General features: G+C 40.0%; 2 protein-coding genes across 4 annotated transcripts; both read right to left on the reverse strand.

The window, feature by feature from the left end:
• Window positions 1-12: 12 nt before the first annotated feature.
• Window positions 13-21,036, reverse strand: trpm6 (transient receptor potential cation channel, subfamily M, member 6). Of its 3 annotated transcripts, XM_014970674.2 has the most exons (41): window positions 20,774-21,036; window positions 18,580-18,659; window positions 18,357-18,395; window positions 16,133-16,319; window positions 15,608-15,821; window positions 14,974-15,098; window positions 14,698-14,869; window positions 14,334-14,508; window positions 13,788-13,911; window positions 13,633-13,705; window positions 12,793-12,893; window positions 12,558-12,692; window positions 11,698-11,751; window positions 10,884-11,018; window positions 10,671-10,790; window positions 10,212-10,486; window positions 9,769-9,997; window positions 8,999-9,151; window positions 8,764-8,901; window positions 8,529-8,657; window positions 8,180-8,431; window positions 7,919-8,093; window positions 7,067-7,178; window positions 6,768-6,964; window positions 6,502-6,634; window positions 5,541-5,982; window positions 4,598-4,891; window positions 4,252-4,522; window positions 4,067-4,164; window positions 3,832-3,934; window positions 3,490-3,536; window positions 3,323-3,387; window positions 3,205-3,230; window positions 3,025-3,075; window positions 2,802-2,867; window positions 2,407-2,705; window positions 2,206-2,288; window positions 1,889-2,094; window positions 1,740-1,791; window positions 1,470-1,582; window positions 13-388 (listed from the first exon to the last, which is right to left on the reverse strand). In XM_014970674.2, exons 1-41 carry the CDS (start codon window positions 20,774-20,776, stop codon window positions 300-302), a joined length of 5,835 nt encoding a protein of 1,944 aa, XP_014826160.2. In that variant the 5' UTR covers window positions 20,777-21,036; the 3' UTR covers window positions 13-299. The 3 variants fall into 3 exon arrangements, with proteins under 3 accessions (XP_014826160.2, XP_087865124.1, XP_087865123.1); XM_088008998.1 differs by having other exon boundaries at window positions 3,025-3,230; window positions 4,085-4,164; XM_088008997.1 differs by having other exon boundaries at window positions 3,025-3,230.
• A 1,247-nt stretch (window positions 21,037-22,283) lies between these two features.
• On the reverse strand, window positions 22,284-24,463 carry LOC148157718 (uncharacterized). Its single transcript, XM_088009001.1, has 2 exons — window positions 23,941-24,463; window positions 22,284-23,176 (listed from the first exon to the last, which is right to left on the reverse strand). The coding sequence occupies exons 1-2, from the start codon at window positions 24,304-24,306 to the stop codon at window positions 23,021-23,023; spliced, it is 522 nt and encodes a 173-aa protein (XP_087865127.1). The 5' UTR covers window positions 24,307-24,463; the 3' UTR covers window positions 22,284-23,020.
• Between the last annotated feature and the right edge of the window lie 54 nt (window positions 24,464-24,517).

The following is a 24,517-nucleotide window of genomic DNA, read 5'->3' on the forward strand; positions in this document are numbered from 1 at the left end:
CAGTGTGCAAGCTTACAATATTTCAATTATTTATTCTTTACAAAAAAATTTAAAAATGTCTTATATGTCATGTAGTTTTCTGTTTCTTTGCATTATATTCACATGAATTATGAATGCACAATATGAGCAAGTTTTAGTCCAGTCAGAAACATCTGATGGCAGACTTGGCTCTCTCTCACATATCAGGCAGTTTACATTGTAAACAGAAAAAAAAGGCTAACATGGTTTCAGAAAAAAAAACATCTTTGGTAGAAAAAGTGCGTTTGAGTGTTATTTTATCTCCTCCATCGTTCCTCGGTCTACGTCTCGTCTTCATCGCCCTCTTCCTTCCCCGACTCCGGCTCTGCCTCGCTGCTGTTCCCGCCGCTGCCTGGGCGCCTCCTTAAATCTGAACAACAGAAACATCAGTTAGCGACACGCCGCTCCAATAACGCAGTCATTATCACAAGAAAGAGAATACTGACAGGCCTGGGAGGAAGTCCACACATCCAGCATGAATAATTTGGTTTGATTTGTTGGGAGATATCTTGGAGAGGACACAAGAAAAGGAAGAGCAAACACGACGCACCTTTGAAATATCAAAACAACTGTGTCTGAGTGTTTGCCTTCGCGTGTTTGTTTGCCGGGCTTGTTTGTTTTCGAGTGCGGTTTCTTTCCGCGCCGTTATCCTCTAGATGCCGGTGTCGGGTCTACCCAGAGACATTAATTAATAGCTAATCAAAGCTAATGTCTCAGCAGCACATTGCCAGCACAAAGACATGATTAATACGTAATCAAAGGCCGCGCAGCACAACGCACAAAGCAGGGCCCACCCCCATGCCTCAAACGCTACTGTTGTTAGAGAAATAAACGAAGACTCGCTGCTTAATTAGCTGGCTGCTGGTGCGCGCCGACTTCATTTGAAGTTGTCGGGGATTTCTTTCAGAGCCAACTTGGCCTCGTGAGTGACGACAGAGAGGTGACATTCAAGTAGGAAAAGGCAGATGTGAAAGGAAGCAACACGGTGATGCAAAACAGCCTAACTAGGGAGGAAATTTATTTTCTTAAGTCTTCAAACATCACAAAAAACATATTTAGTTAATATAATGCTTTAGACTTTTCCCCCTTGATCATCATGATGTTTATTTTTGTCTGCTGATGTTCTCTAGCAAAGCTCTGAGGCAGATTTATGCTGAGATGAAATGGACCACAGTGACTTGTGGATTTTATGAATGGGAAGGCATGCCAAATATTCCAGATATTAACAATGAATTTCACTTTTGAAAATATGTTTTCTTTAACTTAAGAGTTATGCGTTACTTCGTGTTGGTCTATCAGGTAAAATCCAAATAATATAAATTGAAGTTTGTTGTTGTAAAGTGACAACATTTAGAAAAAACGTTCAACACTTCTGGAAGGCTCCAGATTTCCTGACCCTTACTTCTTCTTACAGCTGCTTACTGATTTTAAAAATTTGTGACATTTCTGACCTTTTAGTCCCAGCCTGTGGCAGCAGAGGTTGCAGGAGTGTTTCTGCAGGAAGCCGTTGATGGCAGCGTCTCCAAGGTTATCGGGACCAAAGAGCACTTCACCCCTGCTACAGCTGCAAAGGGGTCGGACAGAGAGTCACAGTGTGAAGCGGAGAACTGGTTCGTCTGTCTGCCTTCAGTTCGTGTCAGAGTTATGAAGCTCCATGTAAAAAAAAAAAAAAAAATGAACACTCTTCTGAAACCACATGTTGCCATTTTGGATTTGTGTACCTTTGGTCATCTGCCATGATGACTGTCGGATCAGTCAGCTCCTCTCCCACTCCTGTCAACCACATAAAGGAGAGATACAAATAAAGAGGGAAGAGAAAAACATAATGCATTTGGATGTCATAAATAATCAAAAATACTAAAACGCTTACCTTGTATGTCAAGCACCAGCATTTCTCTGCGTGAATACTCGTATGTCCAGTGGGAAAAAGCCAGCAGCATGTCCTCTAATGAACAGCAGGGGGCAATCTCTTCCCCTGTGTTGTTATTGTACTTCCTGAAGTTGCCGATCAAGTTTCTCTCGATAGTCAACCACTGGCCGTTAGAATGCCGAAGCACCAGGGAAACATCTAGAAATCTAGCAGAAAGGGAGCAAGGTCAGTTCATGCAGACACGTGCACTTACAGGTGGGATTCAGAGAACACACACACACACACACACACACACACACACACACACACACACACACCTTGGTGAGTGATGCATATCTTTGGGTTTGATCTGGTTAAACACCTGCATCATCTTCTGCGCTGCTCTCTGCTGCTGGATCTCCTTCAGGATGTCAAACATGTTACATATTACAAAGCTAAAGGGAATATAAGAGCTACTTTTGCTAATCTTTCAGCAATGTCTTGCTTTAAATGCTCCAGAGATGGTTCTGGAAAAGTACCCTCAAACAGAGCTGCAGCGCGGTGCTCCCATGAAAGTACCTCTGCCAGGCACGGATCACCTCTGGCTTAAAGGCTTTGACCACGTATATCTGACCAGGCTGGAGCACGTCCTGCTGTGCCCAGGTGCACAGCATCCTGCTGCCCTGCCGGAGACCGCCGTCCAGGGAACCCTCCTCGCTGGAGAGCGGCTTGAGCATCGCAGACTGGACCCGCGACGACCAGGAAGAGACGGAGCTGGACTCAGGTTCAGCTTTAGAGCAGACTTCCTCCAAAAAGTAGACGCTCACTTCTTCACCTCCTGTGAAAACAAAAAAGTTAATGCAGTGAAAAGGTAGAAAATAAAAAAAAAACATGTAATGATACTATTTTTGTTTGTCAAAAACCAGAATTTTACCCAAAATGGAAACAGGAGTAAACGGGATGCTGTGAGCCAGTCTCATCAGATTGTTCCTCTCCATAGCTTACAACACAGAGACAGGTACCATCAACACAACAAATAATGAAGCAATAAACGTAGAAAGAAATAAAATGGTATACAACTAAAAATAAGTTTAAAAAAAACAACATCTTTTAAACTTGTTACATAAAAAAGTGTTAATATATTATTTTCATAATACCTGAAAAGTGTGGGTACAGATTGTCACTGGACTGGAAGGAGGAACTCTTGGCTGCAGCAAACAAAAGAAAAAAATAAATAAAATAAAACACTACAACATAAATCCAACATGTACTAATAATTATACATAAATAAACAACAGCAGCAAAATACACAATAAGTGTGAAATAATAAGAAATACCTTCTGGAGCAACTCCGCTCTGCAAGCTACAAGAGAGATGTTAAATATATACATTTATATTCATATATATTTGGATATTCCAATTAACTCTGAAAGAAAAGCTGAAGTGGAGACTTACGAAGACCTGCGGCTCATTGATTTGGCCCAGCTGCTTCGAGTTGAATGAGTCGAACTCCACAACTCCTGAGAAACAAAAGACCAAAAAAAAAAAAAAACCGTCCTTCAGGCGTTTACTGACATTTCCAACAGAGACTCGATATAAACCGAAGCTCAGGGAGGATTTACCTGATGGGAAATCACCTGCTTCTGCATCAAATCAGTGGGATCAAAATCTGAAACAATATTTATACCAAAACTCGATTTTTACAAAAAAAATAAAAATAAATAAACAGCAAAAATAAAAATCATATTCATATATTAAAAATAAATTAAAAACCTCTACACCTAAGTGGACATTATTCACTAATTAGGCCACTTCTTCAGGCAACTGGTTCCACTGGATTTTTATTTCAGTGTATCAGACGTTTTATTTAGAATAAAACTTTCCAGAAGCCTGCGTCACTTCTCTTCCTGTTCACAATAATCCATTACTTCCAGCTGGTTGTGTTGGTGAATGTAGATCCTTACTGAGCTGACTGAGGCTGGTTGAAGCTGACCAACACGTCGGCTCTCCAACAAACCTCCGCCGTTTCCTCCACAAGGCGTCGGACAAGTGGGACTCCAGCGTCTCCTGTTGTCAAGAAACAGGCGAGAGAGAGAGAGAGAGAGAGAGAGATGGGAACGGAAAATGAGATTTATGATTAATGCTTGTTAGGAAAACTGTTTTATCGTGAAAAGAGGTAAAAATCAACAGCGTGATTACTGGATCTGGAATGCTCGCCTTTATCTTCACTGTCTTCCTGTTGTGGATTTTGCCTCTGCTGTCCAAGTCTTGAGAGAAATCTGAGGATTTTCCCCATTCTGCAGAAACAAAGCATATAACCTGGAGAATTCGGTTGCATGACGGCATAATCACCCGGAACGTTAAAGTGGCACAAGGAGTTTTACCTTGGCTCTTGCTGCAGCGTAAAGACGCATCATTCCTCAGGCCTCTTCCGTCAGACATGTCCTCCTTGTCCGTCGTTTCGTCAAGAGATGGGAAAGATCCCTTCGTCGGGCTGAGAGGTGCACCAGAAAAAGCGATGTTCTCCATGCTGGATGAAAGAGACCTGCAGTACCCATATGGACGCTCTCTGGGCAAACATGCCCACCTGGTGGGCAATGGGGGTTTTCTCCAGTGACTGGAATGCCTGGATGGAAAACTCGGCTGACTTTCATCCTGAGAAAAGTCGGGAGAAACATCGTCATTGTCAGAGTCAGACACAGTTAAACAATTACTATAGGCCACAAATACCTCCAGGTTGGGTACATCTTCTTCTTCTTTCTCTTCCCTTTCAGCATCCTCTTCCCCTTCTTCAACTGAAGCTTCCTCCTGACTGGGATACAAATGTGTCCAAGCTTTGCTATGCGCCGTCCCGAACGGTTTGGGTGAAATGGGAGACCCGCAACAGGACGACTCAGGGGTTTCGGAGGGCGTCTTAGTCCTTCCGCCGCCGAGGTTACACTGAGAGGAGGAAACATGTGACCCACGTCCAGGGCCTCTGAACCAGTTCTCACTGGGATCTTCAACAGGCACAGACCTGGAGTCCTGTGGAAAATGTGTTTGTTTAAATTATTCTTTACATATCATTTGATGTGGGAGTATTTTGCTGTTTCAGAGATGAATCATAAAGACCCAGTGTCTGTAACCTTTGTATTCAAAGGAGCCATTTTGCCTTCAGTCCAGCTAAATAAAACTTGTTTAAGACGGCAAATATTCCAAGATTTTTGGGAAAAAAAGAACTGCTTATAATTTCTGATAAATTTCTACTATAAAAAAATCTGTTCTCGCATCCAAATACTTTTCTATCTTTAGGCTTTAAAAGAAAGAAAAATGTAAAATATTTGCAATAAAGCGGTTGGATATATTTTATTCTATGAGATGTTGATCTTTGTGGAAAATGCAATTAAAAACTCCCTTATTTCCTCTAAAGTTGATACATTTAAACTTAATGGAAGCCCTTGAAATAAAAAGTTAAAATTTTTGATTGGGCACACAATCATGGCCTATGAAGCTGATTCTGTTTCTGAAAAAGCAGTTTCCAAATTTAGTGCAATTATTCCATCAAATAAAGTTGAAAAATCCTAAAATCTGCTGTTGTGTCTTTATTTAGCTATTAAGAGAAACTGTGGAAGGTGAAAAGAGCGACAGGTTTAGACAAACTCATTTTATCCGAGCTCGCAATGTAGCCACCCACCTCTTTAGCCGTTTCCTCTCCTGCCTCAGGCAGTCCCTTTTTTCCTGCTCTGTTTTCTCTCACTCCAGCATGGCGGTCCTGCGACGCTCGTCGACTTCCCTCAACAGCAGAGCCCTTTAGCAACGAGGGCGGCGTGCTTTTGCAGGCTTTAATCTCCAGGCGGCGCACATTAGAAACATCACAGTCCTCCGCTCCCCGGTGAGGGAGGGTCCAGCTGTGAGGGAGGACGTGACGGGATGCCGGTAAAACGTGGCGACACTGAGCCAGGCGGGCCTCTTCCTGCTGAAGGCTGTCGGAGGCAGAGAGCAGAGTGAGGGTGTCCACAGCCAGCACAGAGAGGTCCTGAAGCTGACCGAGCTGACCGTCCAGCTCCGACAGGCTGTCCTGAATGAGGATGACCTTCTCTGAGACCTCCCCCACCGTCCCACACATCTCATCAGCTCTAGTGGCACAAAAGCAAAGACAAATGTTGATAGTTAGCAACAATGTAACAAGGTTTGTGGCATGACCTGACTACTACTATTAAAATCAAATCAAAATCTCTACTCAAATTTTCAGCAGTTTGAGTAGAGGGCTTGTTTTTTTTTTCACAGGGTTTCTGCAGTTTTCACAAACTCAAATTTAAGACTTTTTAAGTCTATTATGAATGGAGTTTCGACCTATATACACAGAGAAATTTACAAACTTTGTCCGGTCAAGTGGCGATAAATTTGCACTTATCCAAGATAACAGGCAAAAAAACTGAGCTAGCTAGCAAGGCTATATTAGCTGCTAGTTAGAGGTAGCTTTAAACGCCTCAAGCCACACAACACAACGAAAACGTCTGAATGCAATTTAGCGGGAGGGAAAACTCAGAGGAAAAAAAAAATTCATAAACTTATTTTTTGAATGAATTTAAGACATTTTAAGGATGTGCGGATGCCCCGTTTCACACCAGCAGGCAGCTTAAAATAAAGCAAACCTCTCGGCTGTGGCTCTGATTCTGTTTATGGAAGTGCTGTGGAGATCTTCGTTCTTCTTGTGAAGGTAGAGTTCAACACATTTCTCCTCAAACTCATACAGCCTCTTTCTATCCTCCAGGCCCAGATAGAGTTCTGGTAAAAGTAAATAAAAAAAATAAAAAAAACAGGAGAAATACCATTTGTGGTGCCAAGATGCATTTTAAAAAGACAACTGCAAACTTATCCCCTCTCTCCCCGCAGCACTGTGCATACTGTTGGTACTCACTGAGCCCAGAGCGCCTCTCTTCCTGCTCAGCATCTCCACTAAATCTCCTGTAGATGCTTCTGACAGCAAGAGCCACGTGACTGAGCAGGATGAGCGGCGGGGGCAGCCACGGCCTCTCCTGATAGGTCCTTATGTAGCGATAGCGGTTGTACTTCCACAGTTTGTTGGATATTGAAGCCATTTCAAAATAGATGTTGCTGTTAGGGACGACATCATTTTACACACTGCTATTTTTTTTTTTTTAAACCAGTATATATCTATGCATGCATGTATTTTTGTCAGTGCAACAGGAGGCTCACTTGAAAAATGCAATGAGGATGTTGACCATGATGATGTACTGGACAAACATGTAGACAGCCTGGAGGAGCGGTGACAGGAAAAATGCAGGAGGACAGGGATCATCACCACATGCTGTCAACACACAAACACATCGATGTTACACTGGTGGGAGTCAGCATGAAAATACACAAAAAAACGTAAGGGAAACTTTTCATTTAATCACACATATGCATGATTTAAACAACTAATTTTTAAAATTGAAATCTGTGTCAGCAAGTGCTAAATCTGAACTGACTGATGAGTAATGGAGACTAAAACTTAAATCTTATTGTTTCTTTAGGAATAAACAGGGTAAATAATGGGCATTAGCTGCAAAAAAAAAAGCACTAATTAAAAAATTTTCTCCAAGTGAAGTAATAATTATCAAGCAAAGTAAAAGGAGGGCTGATAACGTGAGGTTGACGTGCATCATTAAATCTACAACAAAAGTACTGAGTAGGAACAGAACTCATATTTTAACCTGTCTGAATAAACAAATGCCACCTTGATTTTCTAAAGCAATGTGTTGAGATATGTACGTTTTACTAAAGAAAAACGTGCATGTTTTCCCTTTAGTAAAACATGCAAGGCCACAATAACGCCAACCACGGTTCTCCAAGAAAGCCATTATGAAACTATGAGTGTCAAAGTTCTTGTAAGATGAGCAACAGTCAAATGTGTCATCTGCTGTTCAACTAATTTAGTATCTACGTTACGCTAAGCACTCCAAGAGACCAAGTAGTCGATTTAAAATTATTTTACTCACTTTACAAAATTGGGCGTATTCTTTTTTTTTTTTTTCTTTAATAAGTGCTAAATTTTGATCCACCTACATTCAAGTTCTCCAGCATACACTTCCCCAAAGATCATCCAGTATGGCTGGAAGACAATATCTCGAGCTAGACTCCATGATGGCTCGTGATCTGGTGACAAGATGGCCTGTCTGGACACACCGAAGCTCAGCAGCACAATGGCCATCATCACCACAATGAAGAACATGTTACTGGTCTGGGAACACAAACAGGAAAGAAAAAGAAAGGCGTCACAAATGCTACGGCATTATCCTTTAGTAGCCAGACGTGGTCTGTACTCACCATCTTGGTGATCATGGTGAGGTAAGGACCAGCATGCTGATTGACAGCCAGAAGATCCAAAACTCTGATGAACCAGAAGATGATGTCCAGACAGTAAGCAACACGTCCTGCAGTCCGGAAGGGGTCGGCATGGCAACGCATCGAAAGCCCAACCAGGAACAGGAGGATGGCAACAAAGTCGGATTTGTTCCAGTACTCCGAGAACCAAACCTTCAGCTTCTGCCTCAGCTTTCTAGGCTCAGACATCAAAACCTAAAAAACAAGAGTCTTTAGTACCATGATGTTAACTTTCATTGTACTGCAGCTATAACTGAAGCCTGCAAATGAGGAAGGATGCAGGATAACTCACCTCTCTGGTTTTCTCAATAGCAGAGGAGACGATGTAAAGAATAACAAACCACTCCTGGACACTTGGCTGGTCCTCCATCTTGACCAGGACGACGAAGGAGAAGAGCATCAGAAAAATCAAGTAGGACATCTAACATGAGACAGAACACACTCAGTTAGATTTCTTCATTGAATGGATCAAAAACATCAAATGGGTAAAAAATAAATAAATAAATAGTAAGATGCACATAACCTACTGTGTGAAACCAGAACTTAACAACAGGAGCAGTGTAAAAATCATAGAGTCTTGTGATCCACGACAGACACTGTTTAAACACAGCGGACAGGGTGGACTTATTGCGGAAGGGGAGGCCTCGCTCTGCATCCCGACTGTCCTGCGACATGAGACGAGAGAAAAAAGAGGGCAAGTGGCGAGAAGTCAGAGAGAAAACCTTATAGTCTGGTTTAAAAAGTTTTGCACTGGCATCCTACCATCTGAACGGATCCCTCAGGGATAGGCAGCGATTTCACAGACTCGAGCCCAAACAGCATTGCCTCGTGGCTCTGTGGTACGTGGCACATTTCAGCCTTGCTTTTAAACTCCAGAAGCAAGATGGCAGGCGGCAGGAGGAGGCTCAAAATGATCTGCAACACAATGTGTGTATCACAAATAATTAATCGATTGCTGAAATAATTGTCAACTAACTTAGCACAGATTAAGTGAGATATAGACTCAAAAAGGACAATTTGCTGAACAAAAACAACACACTTGGAACGGTAATTAAGGTAAAACTTTACAAAATATATGTACATTTTGCATTTATGATGAAAAACCTTTTTTGTCTGTAAGCAACTCTACCCACTTTTAGCTGCAAATGATCAAGTGTTCACTAAAGAACTGCTATGTAATTTTTTTAAAATTATTATTTACTTATTTGCATCGTTTAATGAGTTAAAAAAATTATGTGAAAGAGGCTTAAGTGGGTAAATAGAGAAATCTGTAGAATGTGCCACTTTTTTATCTGATTGATCAATTAATTGTCAGAATAATTGATAGATTTACAGATTACTAAAGTAATCGTTAGTTGCAACCCTAGAAAACTGTTTTTGCCAGGATTGTGGTTTTTTTTGTTTTGTTTGGTAATAAACGTAATTCACATATAATTAAACTTACTGACTCATAATGGTATTTTGAAACAATTATGAGATTCCTTTAAATACCAAAGACAGGGAGCTAAACTATCATCATCCGTTGTGTTTACCTTCATAAAGGAGTTTTTTCTCATGTTGAGCGGGCCGGTCCAGAGATCCGTGAGCAGAGTCTGGGTGCAGGAGTGCGACACAAATGGTCTATGACACGAGGAGACGGCCAGCTGCAGACATGTGAAGTGACTCCACGCCTCCATCTCTGAGGTTAACAGTTTCATGGCCATTTGCTCGTTCTGCTGAAAAGCACAATCTAACACATCCACAGCCAGCTGCCCAAACTCCCTGGTACACACAGAGAGAGGCCAGACATGCAGGTTTTCAGTGAAATAAAGCTTATACTGCACGCCTGATTTGGGAAAAGTACAGCTGAACCTGAACATCAAACACTAGAATTCAATTTCAAATAAATTTATAGCATTGAAGGAAGGGGTAGCCATTTTAAATGCGATTCATTTTACAGGAAGTGGTTTCTTTTCACTTTGCTCTTTACACTCACAGTGAATATGACTGGAATCGCTCTGCAACGTTGTCGTCCATGTTGCTCTGCCGCACCTCGAAGGCCATCGAGCGGTAAAGCTTACAGCCCACGATGGCTCTCGCCAACGCTTCCTCCCCGTGCTGCCACAAGAACAGCGCCATCTGCTGGCGCTGCTGGAGGACGGCCCACACAAACAGGTCGTTGGAGTTGAAAGGACACGGCAGTAGAGTGGTGCCACCGAGGCCATGGGTCAACACCACCTGATGGCTGCTCCCCGTCGACTCAGTTTGATCCTGGGAAGACAAAATGGACGGATGAGGGAAGCAATGGAGGACATGAGGGAAAAAGGTTGAGGGACTCCACCAAGAATGTGTCACACAGAAGCATTAAGACTAATCAGTCTTCTAAACTGAAGCTGAACGTCTTATAAAACAGAACATGTGATGAGATGCCAAAAGACAGAGTAGATTCACCAACTTTGCTTTTATAGGGTTGGGCAGTTCTGAAGAAGTGAAGGTCTTGGAGACTTCTGCTTTTCTTTAAGCTCATTCCTCGACTTTGGTTAGTAAAGGAACCAGAGCTGAAACGTCTACTGTCCTGCAAGCAAATAACATTTTTTTTTTTAAATATCTCATAAAGATCTTAGTAGATTCTTTACAAGAGGGACATAATCTAAGTTTTATTGCTCACTTTGGACTGAATGCAGCTGTAAGCAGCTCTGAAGTTTTTTCGAGTGTAGCTGCTTCGATAGGCGCCTCCAATGAGGTATTCAATCACCAGCCCCATGTCGATGAGAGACAGACGGTAACCTGTAGGGAGAGAGGTCTACCAGCACAAAATGAGAGGTGAGTAATAACTACAGAAGCCTCTCTTTGGGTAAAATAAAATTGAAATCATTTATTTCAGTGATTTAACTCAAAAAGTGGAACACGTACATCATACGGCTGAACACAAAAACTGTATATTTTGAGCATTTACAGTCTTTTGGTTAACATTTGATGATCATGGCGTACCGCCAAAGATAACCAAAAGTTTAGTTCTGTGAAAATTTTATTATTACATCAGATGAAATAAAATAAGGATTTTTAAGACAAAAACGTCAGCTGAGGAATACTAAAAAGTCTTAATACTTTCCTCCAAGCTCAAAAAGATTTTGTTTCACGTCTTTAAACCCTTTTTGCTTGTTCACACTTTTCCACGTAACTTTCCGATTACATAATTGCATCATCTGTGAACAAGCAGCTTCTTTAGCGATGACCTTTAGTGTCTTATCCTACGGGTGAACGGTGTTCATGTCTTTCTGGTGGACAACTGCCAAGTCAGCAGTCTTCCCCGTGATCTTGTGGGCCATAACGTAACTGTATGAATTTCTTTTTCTGTTTAAAAATGTAATAAACTTCTAAGATATTAAATTTGGGGATTTTATTAGCTGTGAGACATAATCATACAAATCTATCTGTACAACAGAACAGTAGATGTCTACATGTACTAGATCATCACTCACTTGTTTTGCATCTTCAACCAGGTGCTGCAAGAAGCGCTGAGTCTGACCCTGTGGCTGGAAAAAAGATGTTTTGTTATACTTAAGAAAGAGAGAGAAGAAAAATAAAAAAAACAAGAAATCCCAAGAATACTGGCAGACAGCAGCAGCTCTCCAGATATTCATGTTTCATAAATGGACCAAGAGCTGTGAATAATTGACAGGCTATAAAACACATGAGATAAAGAGAGTGTGGAGCAAAATACAAGTGTAAGTTGTCCACAGGCAGCTTTTTCATTTGAGCATCAAAGTCAACAGCTGGGAAAATACCCTGGATACGGCTGACCACCCTGAGCAAACACTTACAGCGCTGCTCTGATTTCAATCAAAGCTTATATTTTCAAACATGTGTTTTAGTCAAAGTAAAGAGATTGGATTTGTTCTGTTTGAAAAACAAACAAGGGGCTCTGGGAAAACTAAGAAAAAAAAAACAAAACAGCGAGACAAACAGTGGAACCGTGGCGTGTTGCTGTTGCTTTCAAATAAAAAAAATATTCTGACAATAGGTTTTAAAACAGGAAGGAGGATCGTCCACGTAATCAAATTTCATATTTTCACCTCAAGTCTGTTTCCAAACATCAAAAACAATGTAATCAAACAAAAATGATGATTATTAAAATAATTTTAGCACATTCTGCTTTGCAAATATAGCCTTAGTTGGTTAATTAAGGAGAGCACAATAAATTGATGATTTTGGTATAGATCGAAATAATTGTAATTATGTTTTTCTTTTCTATAATCAAGTAGCCCTCTTGGGAAGACAAAAGTATAAAAACAAAGGAAGTATCATTAAGATGAAAAAGGAACAGATATAGTGTAATTACCGAGTTGTAGAGCTCCTCGAGGCGATCCACGGTGAGGAAGCGGCTCATCGTCATGCCGTTGTCAATCAAGAGTTTCACAAAACTCACACGGTCCATCACCAGAGAATCCAGCATGGCTTGTTCCAAGGAACCCACCTGACAAAGCATATGATATGATTTTAATCAAGTAGATTAATGAATAAACCTGATTAAGGTCAAATTCATGGCATAAACTCCTGTCCAGAGCCGGCCTCACCTGCCAGTGCTGACCATACACCAAGATGTCTTTCTGTGCGATGTCAGCCCGGTCCCAAGCCAGAGCCATACTCAGCTGCTCTGACGGACTGGCTTTGGTTCCTGTTTTCCATTCAACAAAAAATTTAAAAATCCAGCAGAACACATTTCAATGCATATTTATTTCAGCAACAGACTTTTTTCCAGCTTATATATCGACGCTTTAGGAACGAAAAAGCCTCAATCAGGTTATCATTTACAGGTTAACATTTAAAGCAACAGGATATAACTTTAATAGAAAACATATGTTTTTTTACATATTTTGTTAAAAACAAGTAATCAGAGCCAGAAAGAGGATCACCCTCGTGTATGCGCTGCTCATACTCTCCCCCTTCCTCACTGCTATGCCACCGCATCTTTCTGACAGTAGAGCCTGTCATAAATGCTCAGGCGAGTTAATATGGCCAAAGATGATGGCGGATAAAGAACAACGAGTTCTTTCTCTGTTGCATTTAGCAACACGTGCACAAGATTGATTGGCAGAGTTAAGACACTCCTCCTTACGCTGACTGGTTGTTTCTGGCTAGGAGCTATGCATTTATTCAGCTGGAAATGGCAGCACTATGAGGAGGTGGAAAAGCTTAAGTTTTTCCACAGATTATCTATCTCATATCATCCTGTTACAACATAGTAACAGTTTTAACAAATGTGTAAAAAAAAAAAAAAACATTTCTGTTTAAAAGTTACATAATGTAGCTTTAAGTGAGTCAGGAACTTGAAACATACAAAGTTGCAATGTGTTCCTGTTGACTTATTTGCAGAAGCAAGTCTATAATAGTAATCAGAAAGAGAAAACATGTACCCTTAAGAACGGCAGTCAAAATGGCTGCATCAGTTGCCATCTGCTCGTCAGCCTCAGAGTCAAAGATAGTGATCTGTTGGTCAAAGAGGCGATGATGACGATGCTGTTTGTGTCTTAAACCAAACCAAGCCTATTTCTGTAAGAGCTTTACTCACCGACTCTCTGTGATCCATGCACTGTTGGAGTAGAGTGTAAAGGTGAGCAGCTTCGGTCCTCTCAACTCCAAACACATCTCCAATCCTACCCAGGAAGTCCTCCTCAATATCAGCATCCAGCTGCCTAAAAGGGATGAGAGTCAAATTACAGCGAGTTGCAAAAGACAAACATACAATAGAGCATACCTGTTGAGTAGATATAAGGTCTTCAAAATGTTTAAAAGTAAAAAAAAAAAAAATATGAAAAGCCTTTCGGCTGCATTTTCAAAAGTCACCTAATTAGCTGATAGAATCCATTTATTTAATCTCAGTATAAAATGAGATGTTCTGGGACGGCTCCAGAGAACAGCAGAAAACAAACAGCATCGTAGAATAAAAACTAAAAAGAGTTTGTATGTCTTAACGTTCTTTGAAAGAAAATTAGCATTGTCCAAAGCCATTATCAGCTGGTAAAAGTTTGATCGATGCACCTAATAACTGGTTTAACTTTACACAAGCTAGTACAGCTACATGGCTTCCCACTTAAAATAAACATTACCTACACACCTATCATTAGCAGTCTGCTTGTGTAAGAAGGCGAAGAGGTCTGCAGCCTTGCCCGACCCCTCAAACACAAACACTGGCACAGGGGGCGCACTGCTAACATAATCCAGAACTGTTGATACAATGGCGGCGCTTCCTTCCACCACCACACACAGCACAGGCACTCCCTGGTTCAGTCCTGTGAGAAGGGGCAATAAACAGTCATGATAAGAACCGAGTCAATCCACTGAACTTCGAAAGGATGAGCGAAGATAGATACAGCCTGAAATTAATAAAATGAACACTGATAAAAATGTGCTGCTATATGTTTTGCCAGAGAGACGATGTCCCATCGTACATATTCAACAAGGCAATGACATGAACTTACGAGGATGAATCTTCAGTAGCTGGATTTGTTTCTCCAGTTTTCTCCTGAGGCCCTGCTGACAACCAGGTTTCCCCAGCGTCCCGTCATCCACCAACAGAAAGTGGGAGTGGAAACCATTAAGGCAGGTCCTCTTGCTTAAAGGGTTGCCCAGTGGCTGGTAGGGTCTGAATACCTGAGCAGGTGTTGAGTTAACATCTCACAAAAAGGACAACCATCTTGCTGAGTAAAACATGTTCAGCGTTACGCTAGAAGGAAGGAAACAGATTTAGTACTAACGTCTCTGCCGATGAGGTCCAAGTTGTTGTCGATCATTCCCCACGATGTGATGCCAATCGTGTTTCTCTTCCTCAAGTCGTGGCCTCCAAATAACTTCACTGCCTCACCCACATACTTAGACACACCTGGAAATGCAGTGCCATGCAAAAATACTCATTTTTCTTTAAACTTTTCTAAATGAAAATAATGCAAGATTTTCAGAGCTTTTATAAGACTTCATTTCTGAAACGTGTGCTGTGCCTTTTGTCCAATTAATAAAATATCAAAAATCATATTTGCACTATCACAACATGCCTTTTTAATAAATAAATATGAATTAATATTGGGTGCACATATTCCTTGTTACCTTCGATTTATTTCCTCGTAAAAGTTCAATGTTTCAGACTCAAGGTGTACAAAAGCTGGTAGAGACGATCCCATGAATGCATTACCTAAATACTGGAAGTTATAGTTGCAAAGAAAAGTGGTTCTAAAAGGACTAATTAAGGGACTGACTGATAAAACGATGAAACACATTGAGGATTATGGCCATGAAATCACAAAATGTGAAAAAGTTAAAGGGTTATAACTGCTTCTGCAAGGCCCTACAGGTATTTGCATCATTGTCTTAGAGAAAATCGATTCCTGTACTGACCTGTATTGATCCCATCAGTGAAAATCCACGCCCCTGTGCTTATGGCAGCCGTGATGAGCCCCTTACTGAAGGCCTGGTTCACCTTTGGGGGCAGAATAAAATTTTCTGACCCTCCGTGGACCGTCAGCAGTAGTTTCGGTCGCTCCATCTGCCATTCCCTCAGCATCAGCTGGAGCAGCGCCTCTGGCTTGGAGTCCACAGCCACACGAACATACTGGAAGAACATGGCACCGCTCAAGAGCTTGCTGCGTTTTCCAACTGCTGCTCGCAAAGTTGTTTTGTCACTACAGCAGATAGCATCTTTGCCGCCACAAAACACCTTAAATCTGCTTCCATCATAGCAAACCAAAGTTTACACAACCAGCAACATCTGCACTTCCATCTCACTCAGACTAGAGAAAGCATCTACTTTTATAGTTAAAGCTATTTTTTGTAAAAGGAAGATTAATCATAATTTTTTTTAACATTGTAGTGTAAATTTACTAAATGCTGGCAAAGAAAACCACAGTTAATGGATTTACAAACCTTGGCGCGACAGACCCGCGTGGCAGTGTCTTGAAAATCTATGATCCCATAGGCGTTGGTAGAACTGGCCTTTGTGTGAGCCTCCATGGACCACTCCTCCATGCCCTGTTCTGGACTGGGACAGAGGGAAATGGGAGGACAAGACTCCTGCCAAGAGTGCTCCCCCATCAAGCGGCCACAGCAACATCTAATCAATGAAAACAAATTATGGGATATGTCAGAGCACTTCATCATTAGATCTGACAAAGACTGTTTGAGAAACATCTGTTTTACATTACAAAATCTCAGCTGAGCAGCTGCTTTCCTGATAAATAGATCCACCATCACCTTAGACATTCCAGTTTTATGATTTACTTTAGGAAGTCTGTGCGCTCTGATGAATTGTGGAGCTAAATGACACCAAAATGCTCAAATCTCACAAATACATTTAATTATCTGCAATGGACTGGCAACTGGACTGTCCAGGATGATTGGTGCCTATCGGTGGAGATAGGCACCAATCATTCTGGCGACCTCGTAAGAATATGCATGTTTAGATAATGGATGAATGGATGGACATTAAATCATTTAAATATTTCCTCAGTAGATTTTTATATTGCTCTATTTCTATTATGGTTCTGATTCGCATACAGATAAGATGACCTATAAAAAATAAAAGAGAGTTTATTTCCCCCATAAAGGAGCGTCCTCTTAAACGTAGATTTTATATACTAGTCAAATACTAGTCACATTTCATAAGCGAAATTACTTTCGTTCGTTATTCCCAACGGTTGATATGAGTCATTTACAGGAGAAGCCAGTCATGGCAGCTCTGTGATGTAACTGAATCAGTAAGTCAAGTAAGAAAAAGGCCAAAACTGAAAGTGCAAAACATTGATGAGGCATGAGGATCGGCACCCAATTAGACCCACGATTCAATGGTTTCAAATGACCTTTAATGACTGAAAGTGGCTTCAGTGACTCATTGTAACCTTTTTCTGATTGACGTTAGCAGTTTTTCATAATAGTGTTGAGGAGATGAGGCCCAGTCCTCCATACAACATTGCCCTGACTCTCCACAGAATTTAAATCACACTAAGGATCTGGACTTTGACTAGACCACTGAAATAAATTGGGGTTTTTTGTTTTTTGGGGGTTTTTTGCAGCCAGTCTGTTGCAGATTCAGTCATTTAACCCCTTCATGGATTTGGTTGTTTATAACCAATTTTCTCAGGTTTTATTTGAGGGAACTCAAATAAAAGCTCCCTGCCAGCAGTAGGTCACTTAGTTATTGCCTTGATCCAGGGTCAAATGTCATGAGAGTTAACTAGTACTTAACTAACACTAATATTTCATCATCGTCACTAATACAGTCACGATGATGAAATATGACAGAGACAGTTTATCCTTTTAAATACTAGTTAGTAGCACAACTGCGTTCCAAGGAAAGAATACTGTAAATGTAAGTTATAATAATATGTGATGTTTTTGGAAGTTTATATTGAAAGTAAGGTTTTCTTATAATATTTATCTTAGATAGGCTGCTGCTCAAAATGTTCCTTTGCGTCCTTAGTGATTTTGGTACAGTTATGAACTGAATAAGTGCTGTAAAGAATAAAATCACACCTTATTTTCTAAGTGGTATCTGCAGAAATCTTCATTACTGCAGAGATTTTTTTTACACATTTCTGTCCACGACCAATTTTTTATTTGTCTGTTTTCTTTGTATGCTTTTATGTATAAAAAAAAAAAAAAAGTGTCAGAAAGACGAATACTGAAGCGTAAGCGTGTAACAAAAGGTTGTTAAAGCCAAGTAAATCGTTGGCATACATTTTAAAACCCCCAGCTGACTAAGCCAGACTGCAACAAGTACTCCCCCTTTCCTGTCTCCCACCCTTCCTCTTCACCTCCCCTGGTCCTTGAGACTACATATTCCTGTTTCATTGTGTTTATAATGTTGCCAAACACAATTTATTTTTAAACGCATACCTTCTCTCATTTTTTTCACATCATCTGAACAGTCAATAACTCATTGACTAACTGTAGTTTGGGGCATTTTGAAAATAGTGCATCAGTGAAATGGAAAACAATGTGGGAGCAGTGCAAATACAGCAAACACAGGAACAGTACGAATAAACAGAGGGCAGTGAAAACTATGCGGCAATCAAACAAGAATGCCAATGCCACGTGGGCAGCCAGGTGGTGATGCACAGTAAAATATTAACTAAAAATTCGTAAGTAATACCTGATCAGGCTTTGGCACACTTGGCATATTGGAATGCATCTGAAAGAAACAGGAAATAACTCATTATGAAATAATCAACGTGGTTCCTGGAAAAAAAAGAAATGGCTGCAAGGGGTTCTGCTCTCAGGATGACGTTTATTTCCACCCACCAACGTTAACGTTATACTACATACATTCTTCTAGGAATCATAAAAGCCATCCATGCAGCCAGTTCACAGTTTACCTGTGTTGGTCCCAAGAGGAAGGGATGAACTTCACACACTCCCTTCTGAAGAAGCTCTCCTCAATCCAAGATTTCCCCGTCTGAAATAGGAAAATATACAGTTGAGATAATATAAACGACATAAAAGGTCAAGCAGATTGTCACGGTATTCTCATATTTGCTGATTAATTTATTCTGGGGGAAAAACAAACGACTTCCTTCAGGGAACAAAAACCTTTTCAGTGAAGTTCATTATAGTCAAACAAAAGCAGCCGTCTACGGCTGAACTCAAGCTTCAAGTCCTTCACCATCAGACTTCTCTCCCACCAACAGTGAAACACCACAGAAAAGTGAGCGACAACCCCCACCTAGCTCGACTCAGTTTCTCCGACAGATTCAACAATAGCAGCAAGAAGCAGAGCTGTGTTCGTAGGAAACATACAAATATCCCCTTCCTGAGATTAGGCCACATGGCTGCGGAGCTGGTTTACTCCCACCCAAAACAGAGTCTGACTGTGTGAACACTTAGCAAAGGCCCTGAAGCGTAGTTGGGTTTCAGAGAAAAGAGATTTTCCAATAGATAAAAAAAAAAACCTTAATACAAGCGCTGCAGCCTCAGAGAACACTACAAGAGAGCGAAAAACAAATTCACTGAATTACTAAGTTATTTAGAGCAAGGAGTTGTATCAATTTTAAGTTATGCTCATTGGTGACAACATAAAAACAATATATTGCTATATAACTTAAGGAGACTGTCTAAAAAATTTCTCAACTATCTGTACCAAACACTGCATGAACTATAGCAGTTTATCACTTCCTGTAACATTACTTCACATGACTAAACTTGTTATGGTATCCAAAATAGTTTCTAGGTTAAAGGACTGGAAAATGTTAGCTTTTAGTTTAGTGGAAAGAATTCAGGTGCTTATCTGATACATTTACTCTGCTAGAGATTTTGTATTAAATCAGCGGATGTTCGAAAAGAATCACTATAGTCCCAAAACAAAAGAAACAGAAATAGAAGCCGAGTCTAAATATAAGGAATATTACTGCTACTACTACTACTACTACTGTTTAATTTTTTGTCTTTAATTAATGCATTTTGATAATATTTGTAAGCAACTGATTGTCATCATATATGCAGTTTTGATTTGGGTTTAATGTTTATTCTTACTGGAGGTTAACAAAAACTCTGTGGAGAAAGTTATACATTAGAGTGAAGGTGAAGAGTATAAATAATCTTTTTTTTTAACCCTAATTTAATATATTTTAAAAGGTTCCAACCACAAATCGAAAGTTTATACTTGTGGGTTAATAAGTCATGCTTAAGAGCCTAGAAATGTTTGTTCATTTTTTTCTGTTTCTTTTAAATATGCACATATTTATAACAATTTGTAGTTTAAAAAAAGATCCTACTTTACAACTGCACATTACTTTGAAATTGATGATGTTATTTTTAATAATACTACAAGCTGTAAAGGGAATGTGCAGCAACATGCTGCATGTTGTCCCTGGAAGGTGTCCTACTATCAATATATTTTCTATAGATTCAGTGGAAAGTTGGGTCATATTGTGTCTTTTCTTGGAATCTCATAAATCGGGCAGCTTTGAAATCATAAAGTTTATAAAACCATAGTGCAACTTGTTAATGGCATTAAGAAATAACCTTAGTATGTTTACAAAATGTAAACAAAACTTCCCAGCCTGGATTTTGTCAAATATATATATTTTACACTCTATGCATTCAAATTTCTTGTTTTTTTGTTGTTTTTTTACACTTAAACAAATTTTACAAAACGACAAGTCATGGCAAGTAGAAGAGTTTTGCCGTCTAGCTTATGCACATGCGCAATATTACGCGTCTGTACGTGGTTAATTGAAAAACTTTACCCTAAAGCTTACCTCCGCACCTAAAGTACATGTTACAAGAAATGCTTAAAGAGAAAATTAAACACAAAGTCCAGCAGACGGATTCTGGCTTTTCGAAGTTCCCTAAACAATTGCACTTCGCATCTCACTTTACCATGTTTTCGCTGCCAAGTTAAACTAAATTAACTTGTCAGCTAATAGCTGCGGTCGTTAGCTCAGAGCTAACACAGCTAGTATAGTATGGAACCGTATGGAACTGGTTCTGGACTCCGGTCAGAACACCGGTTGCAGAAAACAGAATCTCTTCGGGTGATTTACATGATTATCTTCCTCTTGCATAACTTACCATGGCTGTGCTCTGCGGGTAAAACCTACATAAAATGTTTTAAGTCTAACGGAGAACTTCTTTCAAATCCCACCTCTTCATCATTACTCTGTCGTTTGGGCTTTTATCAGCCGCTGGTCCAAAGGGCACTGAGCTTTTCCAAGAAGCCTTGAGGAACTCATGATCTCCTCCTCCTTCCAACACAACCAGGACTGTTCGACCTCCGGAGCAGAGCCGCGGTCCTCTCCTTCAAACCGCAAACATGCTTCACAGCAGCAGCAGGGGCAAAGAAGGACAGCTCTACGCCAACAAACATGTTACTCGATTGTTCAGGTGCAGGGAAGAAAAAAAAACAAAAAAAAACTCAACTCCATTTTCTGTTATCCCTTGAACTGTCCCTGACAGAAACAGTCACAGAAAAATAGTCACTTGGGCACTGAAAATTATTTTATTTACAAGAAAAACAAGAACAAAAAACCTGATTATCAAATAGCAATAAACAAACAGTCCTGATTTATACACAAGTTCCTAAGTCACGGTGTTAAAGGTGCAGTATTATGTTAAATTGATTTCTTTTAGAAGCTTAACATCATGTCATAATATTATTCCCTCATCGAAAACATACTTGGAGTGTTGCTTTGATTCTTTCATGCATGTTGCACCAACTTCGAGGATGGAGCTCTTCCTCTGAGCTGCAGTCTCCAAATTTCAGAGCTTCTGCCTCATAGAACAGCTCTCCCACCTCCTACAGACTAGCCAGCAGCAATTAGCAAACACCTGGTGAAACTCTGCTGAGCTCATCATACAAGCTACTTCTTAGTGTATATATCATATCTGATATATACAGCATTTTTGTAACGACTAAAGGTGAGATAGTCACTTGATTGTGCTACAAAATTTCTCTACATGTCTGGAAAATATACAATACTGAACCTTTAACAATGAACGTTTTAGCTGTGAGTCATTTAGATTCTCTCAATGTGATAACTGGGTAAAAACAAGATTGCTTCTTTGTATCATATTAATAGCAGAAATATCCAAAACTAAAATCTACAGAATCATCTTGAAGCTTATTTAAAAAAGCTTGCTAAACAGGTCGCAGTTTACCAACTGAACTGCAGCAATTCCTTAACAAGCGTGATGAGTCCTGACATTTCAGAACCAGAAATACTTCTAAACACCCTACTACTTTCTTTTGCAAGTAGTAGGGTAATCATTGTGCAGCCACAAGTTGGTGAGGCGTAATGTAGGCTTACTGTATGCTGCACAGTGCCAGTCAAGCGCTTTATTAGGCTTCAATAATCCCAACCTGCAAGAACTTTTTTAAACCTCAACTAAGCAAACCTGTTTGTTTACATGTATGTATACATCTTTTCTTTTTTCTTAATACAACCAGAAGATAAAAAATTGTTAAAATCTCATATGAAATTTTACTGAAGACATTGTTACCATCACGTCTATATGGACCAGTTGGTTTATAAAATATAACAGATTCTGCTCCTTGATCCAACCAAAGTAACTCAGAGCGACCTCTGCTGAGAGATGTTTATTTGGGGACAAGATCCACATTTTCCTTGCAGCAGACTACAATCACATGGGTTCTTGTTCATGTCTTAATTGTACATCTTTCCAGAGTTCACCATCTGTTTTCTGATAATTACTAAGCATAAGCACAAAACTTCACAATGACTTTATGGCAGATATTTCTGTTGTGACTGGTATTTAGAAAAAAGAACCTGCAGAGACTATTGTCTAAGAGGAAGGACAAAAGGAAGAAGGAATAAAAGTGAGACTAAATATATGTATTTGAATCTAAAGAATACTAAAAACAAATGACATCATCCTCCAGACTGCACAGAACCCTGCAAGCACATTCTGGAAAATGACTTAAACTTATCAGTTGTCAAAGGCGGTACAAAACATTTCTTCTGCTGCGTGAGTTGATGTATGGTAGATACGAAGTACTGAATGATAATCAGCTCCTTTTCGCATTTGACGAACTTACTACTTTACAGACTCTGCTGCAAATTGGCAGATGTAGCAGGATAAAAAAGGGCAGAGGTGTAAATGAAGAACAGCCTCACCTTGCTCTTACAAAACCCATTGAACATAAAGCTTCAGGATGACCAAGAGCTCCTTCACAAAACATCTGAAAGTCACTGAAATCCTACAGCAAGACATCCACTTTAACTCTATTATCTGACATGTCTATAGGATTAACAGGATCAGTTTGCTCAGGTAATAAAACACATCAAGTGTTCATCATCTTCAGGTCTCCATTGCATCTGCAGTTGTGTCATTCTCTTTTGACTTGTCTTTTTTGGGGTAATGGTCACTAGGCTCTTCTAGCAGTGAAAGGTCAAGTTCAGGTAAGGGGACCCTCCAGTACTGAAAAGAATTATAAATGCCATCTTCATCAGCTGTCTGAAAGAAAGGGAAAAGGCAAGTGAGCATCTAGACAAACCTCGAGAGTACCATTTTGTAAAAGCAAAGATGGAAGAAAACTTGAACAGACTAATCTTGAAAATTATTAAAATTAATTTCTCTTGCTAATTTAATTCAAAAGTGAAACTTGCAGATTCATCACAAAGAGTGATGAATGCACTTAGTGCTTGTTTTGGGCCTCCTTTTGAATGATTTACTGCATCAATGCAGACTGGAATAGATGCAATCAGGCAGTGTCAATTTTCTATTAATACACATAAATACAGCACTAGTATGTAAACAAACACTCATTGCTAACATATTTTGTCAATGAGTATTACTGTCTGCTGGAGAACTGTTGTCAGTTTTCCCCATTATTGTGAAAACACAAAATAACACTTCCGTATTAAAAAAAACATCTATTGGTCTTTTACTGTAATGCATTTTATTTATTTTGAGAAACTGAGCGTTGGGTTTTATCAAAATCAAGAGAAAATACTTTAAATGTATCTGGGTGCAATTAATTTTGTATGATGTCCTAGTTTATCTTTTTAACAAGATTTTTTTTAATATTATTCTAATTTACAGAGATGCACCCGTCATGAAATTACAAAGTCACATTCAAATTCAAGTCTTGTGGGATATTAAAAATGTGAGCAAATGACGACACCTAGTGGCAGTTTACTCTCATTACAGAATCATTTGCTTTCAAGAGATTAACGTCCATCGGCTAAATATTGCTGAATCAAACCATGTTGACCTACTTTATCTGTTGCCGTAACGGTGTCTGAACCGACGTTGTCCTCTCGCGGTCGCTTATTTTTTGAAAGTGCGCAGGACCTGCGGCCGTCCTGGAAACTTCCAGAAGATGGAGTCTTCAAAACATTCTTTGCATGCTTTCCTGAGTCCGAGGGTGAAATCTTTGGACGAGAATATACTTCTTCGTTGTCGAAATAAAGAGGCCTTTTTCTGCAGCGACTCCCCAATAAAGTCAGTAGAGATGGGGAACTCACACCTCCCACTGAAGCCATGCTCTCCAGCTGCATGTCAACACTGTAAATCGGAGGGAAGTATCTTCTCTTACTGGGAGAGTCGAGTAGCACAGTTTCTTCAGCGCGTCTCTTGGCCATCAAGTCAGATCTGTGAGAGAATCAGCGGTAACAAGTAGCAAAGTAGTATCTGCTTTCTTCACACAAATGCGTGCAGTACAAGTGCAGAAAAAAGAACACCGGTAGTGACATACAACAGCCACAGTCAAAAGGACCAATCATGGAAGAGCTCTGCTGGTTAAAGCCCGCCCACCGCTTTTCCTCTTCCTTTGGTGAGCACAAAACTTATCCG

Source organism: Poecilia mexicana, unplaced genomic scaffold (assembly GCF_051168715.1).
Source record: "Poecilia mexicana isolate PSO_F unplaced genomic scaffold, ASM5116871v1 scaffold_9, whole genome shotgun sequence".
Taxonomy (NCBI): Eukaryota; Metazoa; Chordata; class Actinopteri; order Cyprinodontiformes; family Poeciliidae; genus Poecilia; species Poecilia mexicana.

Bases quoted from the DNA above. Each gene is read 5' to 3' on its own strand.
- trpm6 (XM_088008997.1), bottom strand. The intron at 15,822-16,132 runs GTTTGTAAATCC...ATGTTCTTCCAG, and splicing joins CGCGGGTCTGTCGCGCCAAG to TATGTTCGTGTGGCTGTGGA. The intron at 8,902-8,998 runs GTAGGATGCCAG...CTCATGTCGCAG, and splicing joins CTGAGGGATCCGTTCAGATG to GACAGTCGGGATGCAGAGCG.
- LOC148157718 (XM_088009001.1), bottom strand. From the start codon at position 24,306: ATGGCCAAGAGACGCGCTGAAGAAACTGTGCTACTCGACTCTCCCAGT. The intron at 23,177-23,940 runs GTAGGTCAACAT...CCTTTCTTTCAG, and splicing joins CCGTTACGGCAACAGATAAA to ACAGCTGATGAAGATGGCAT.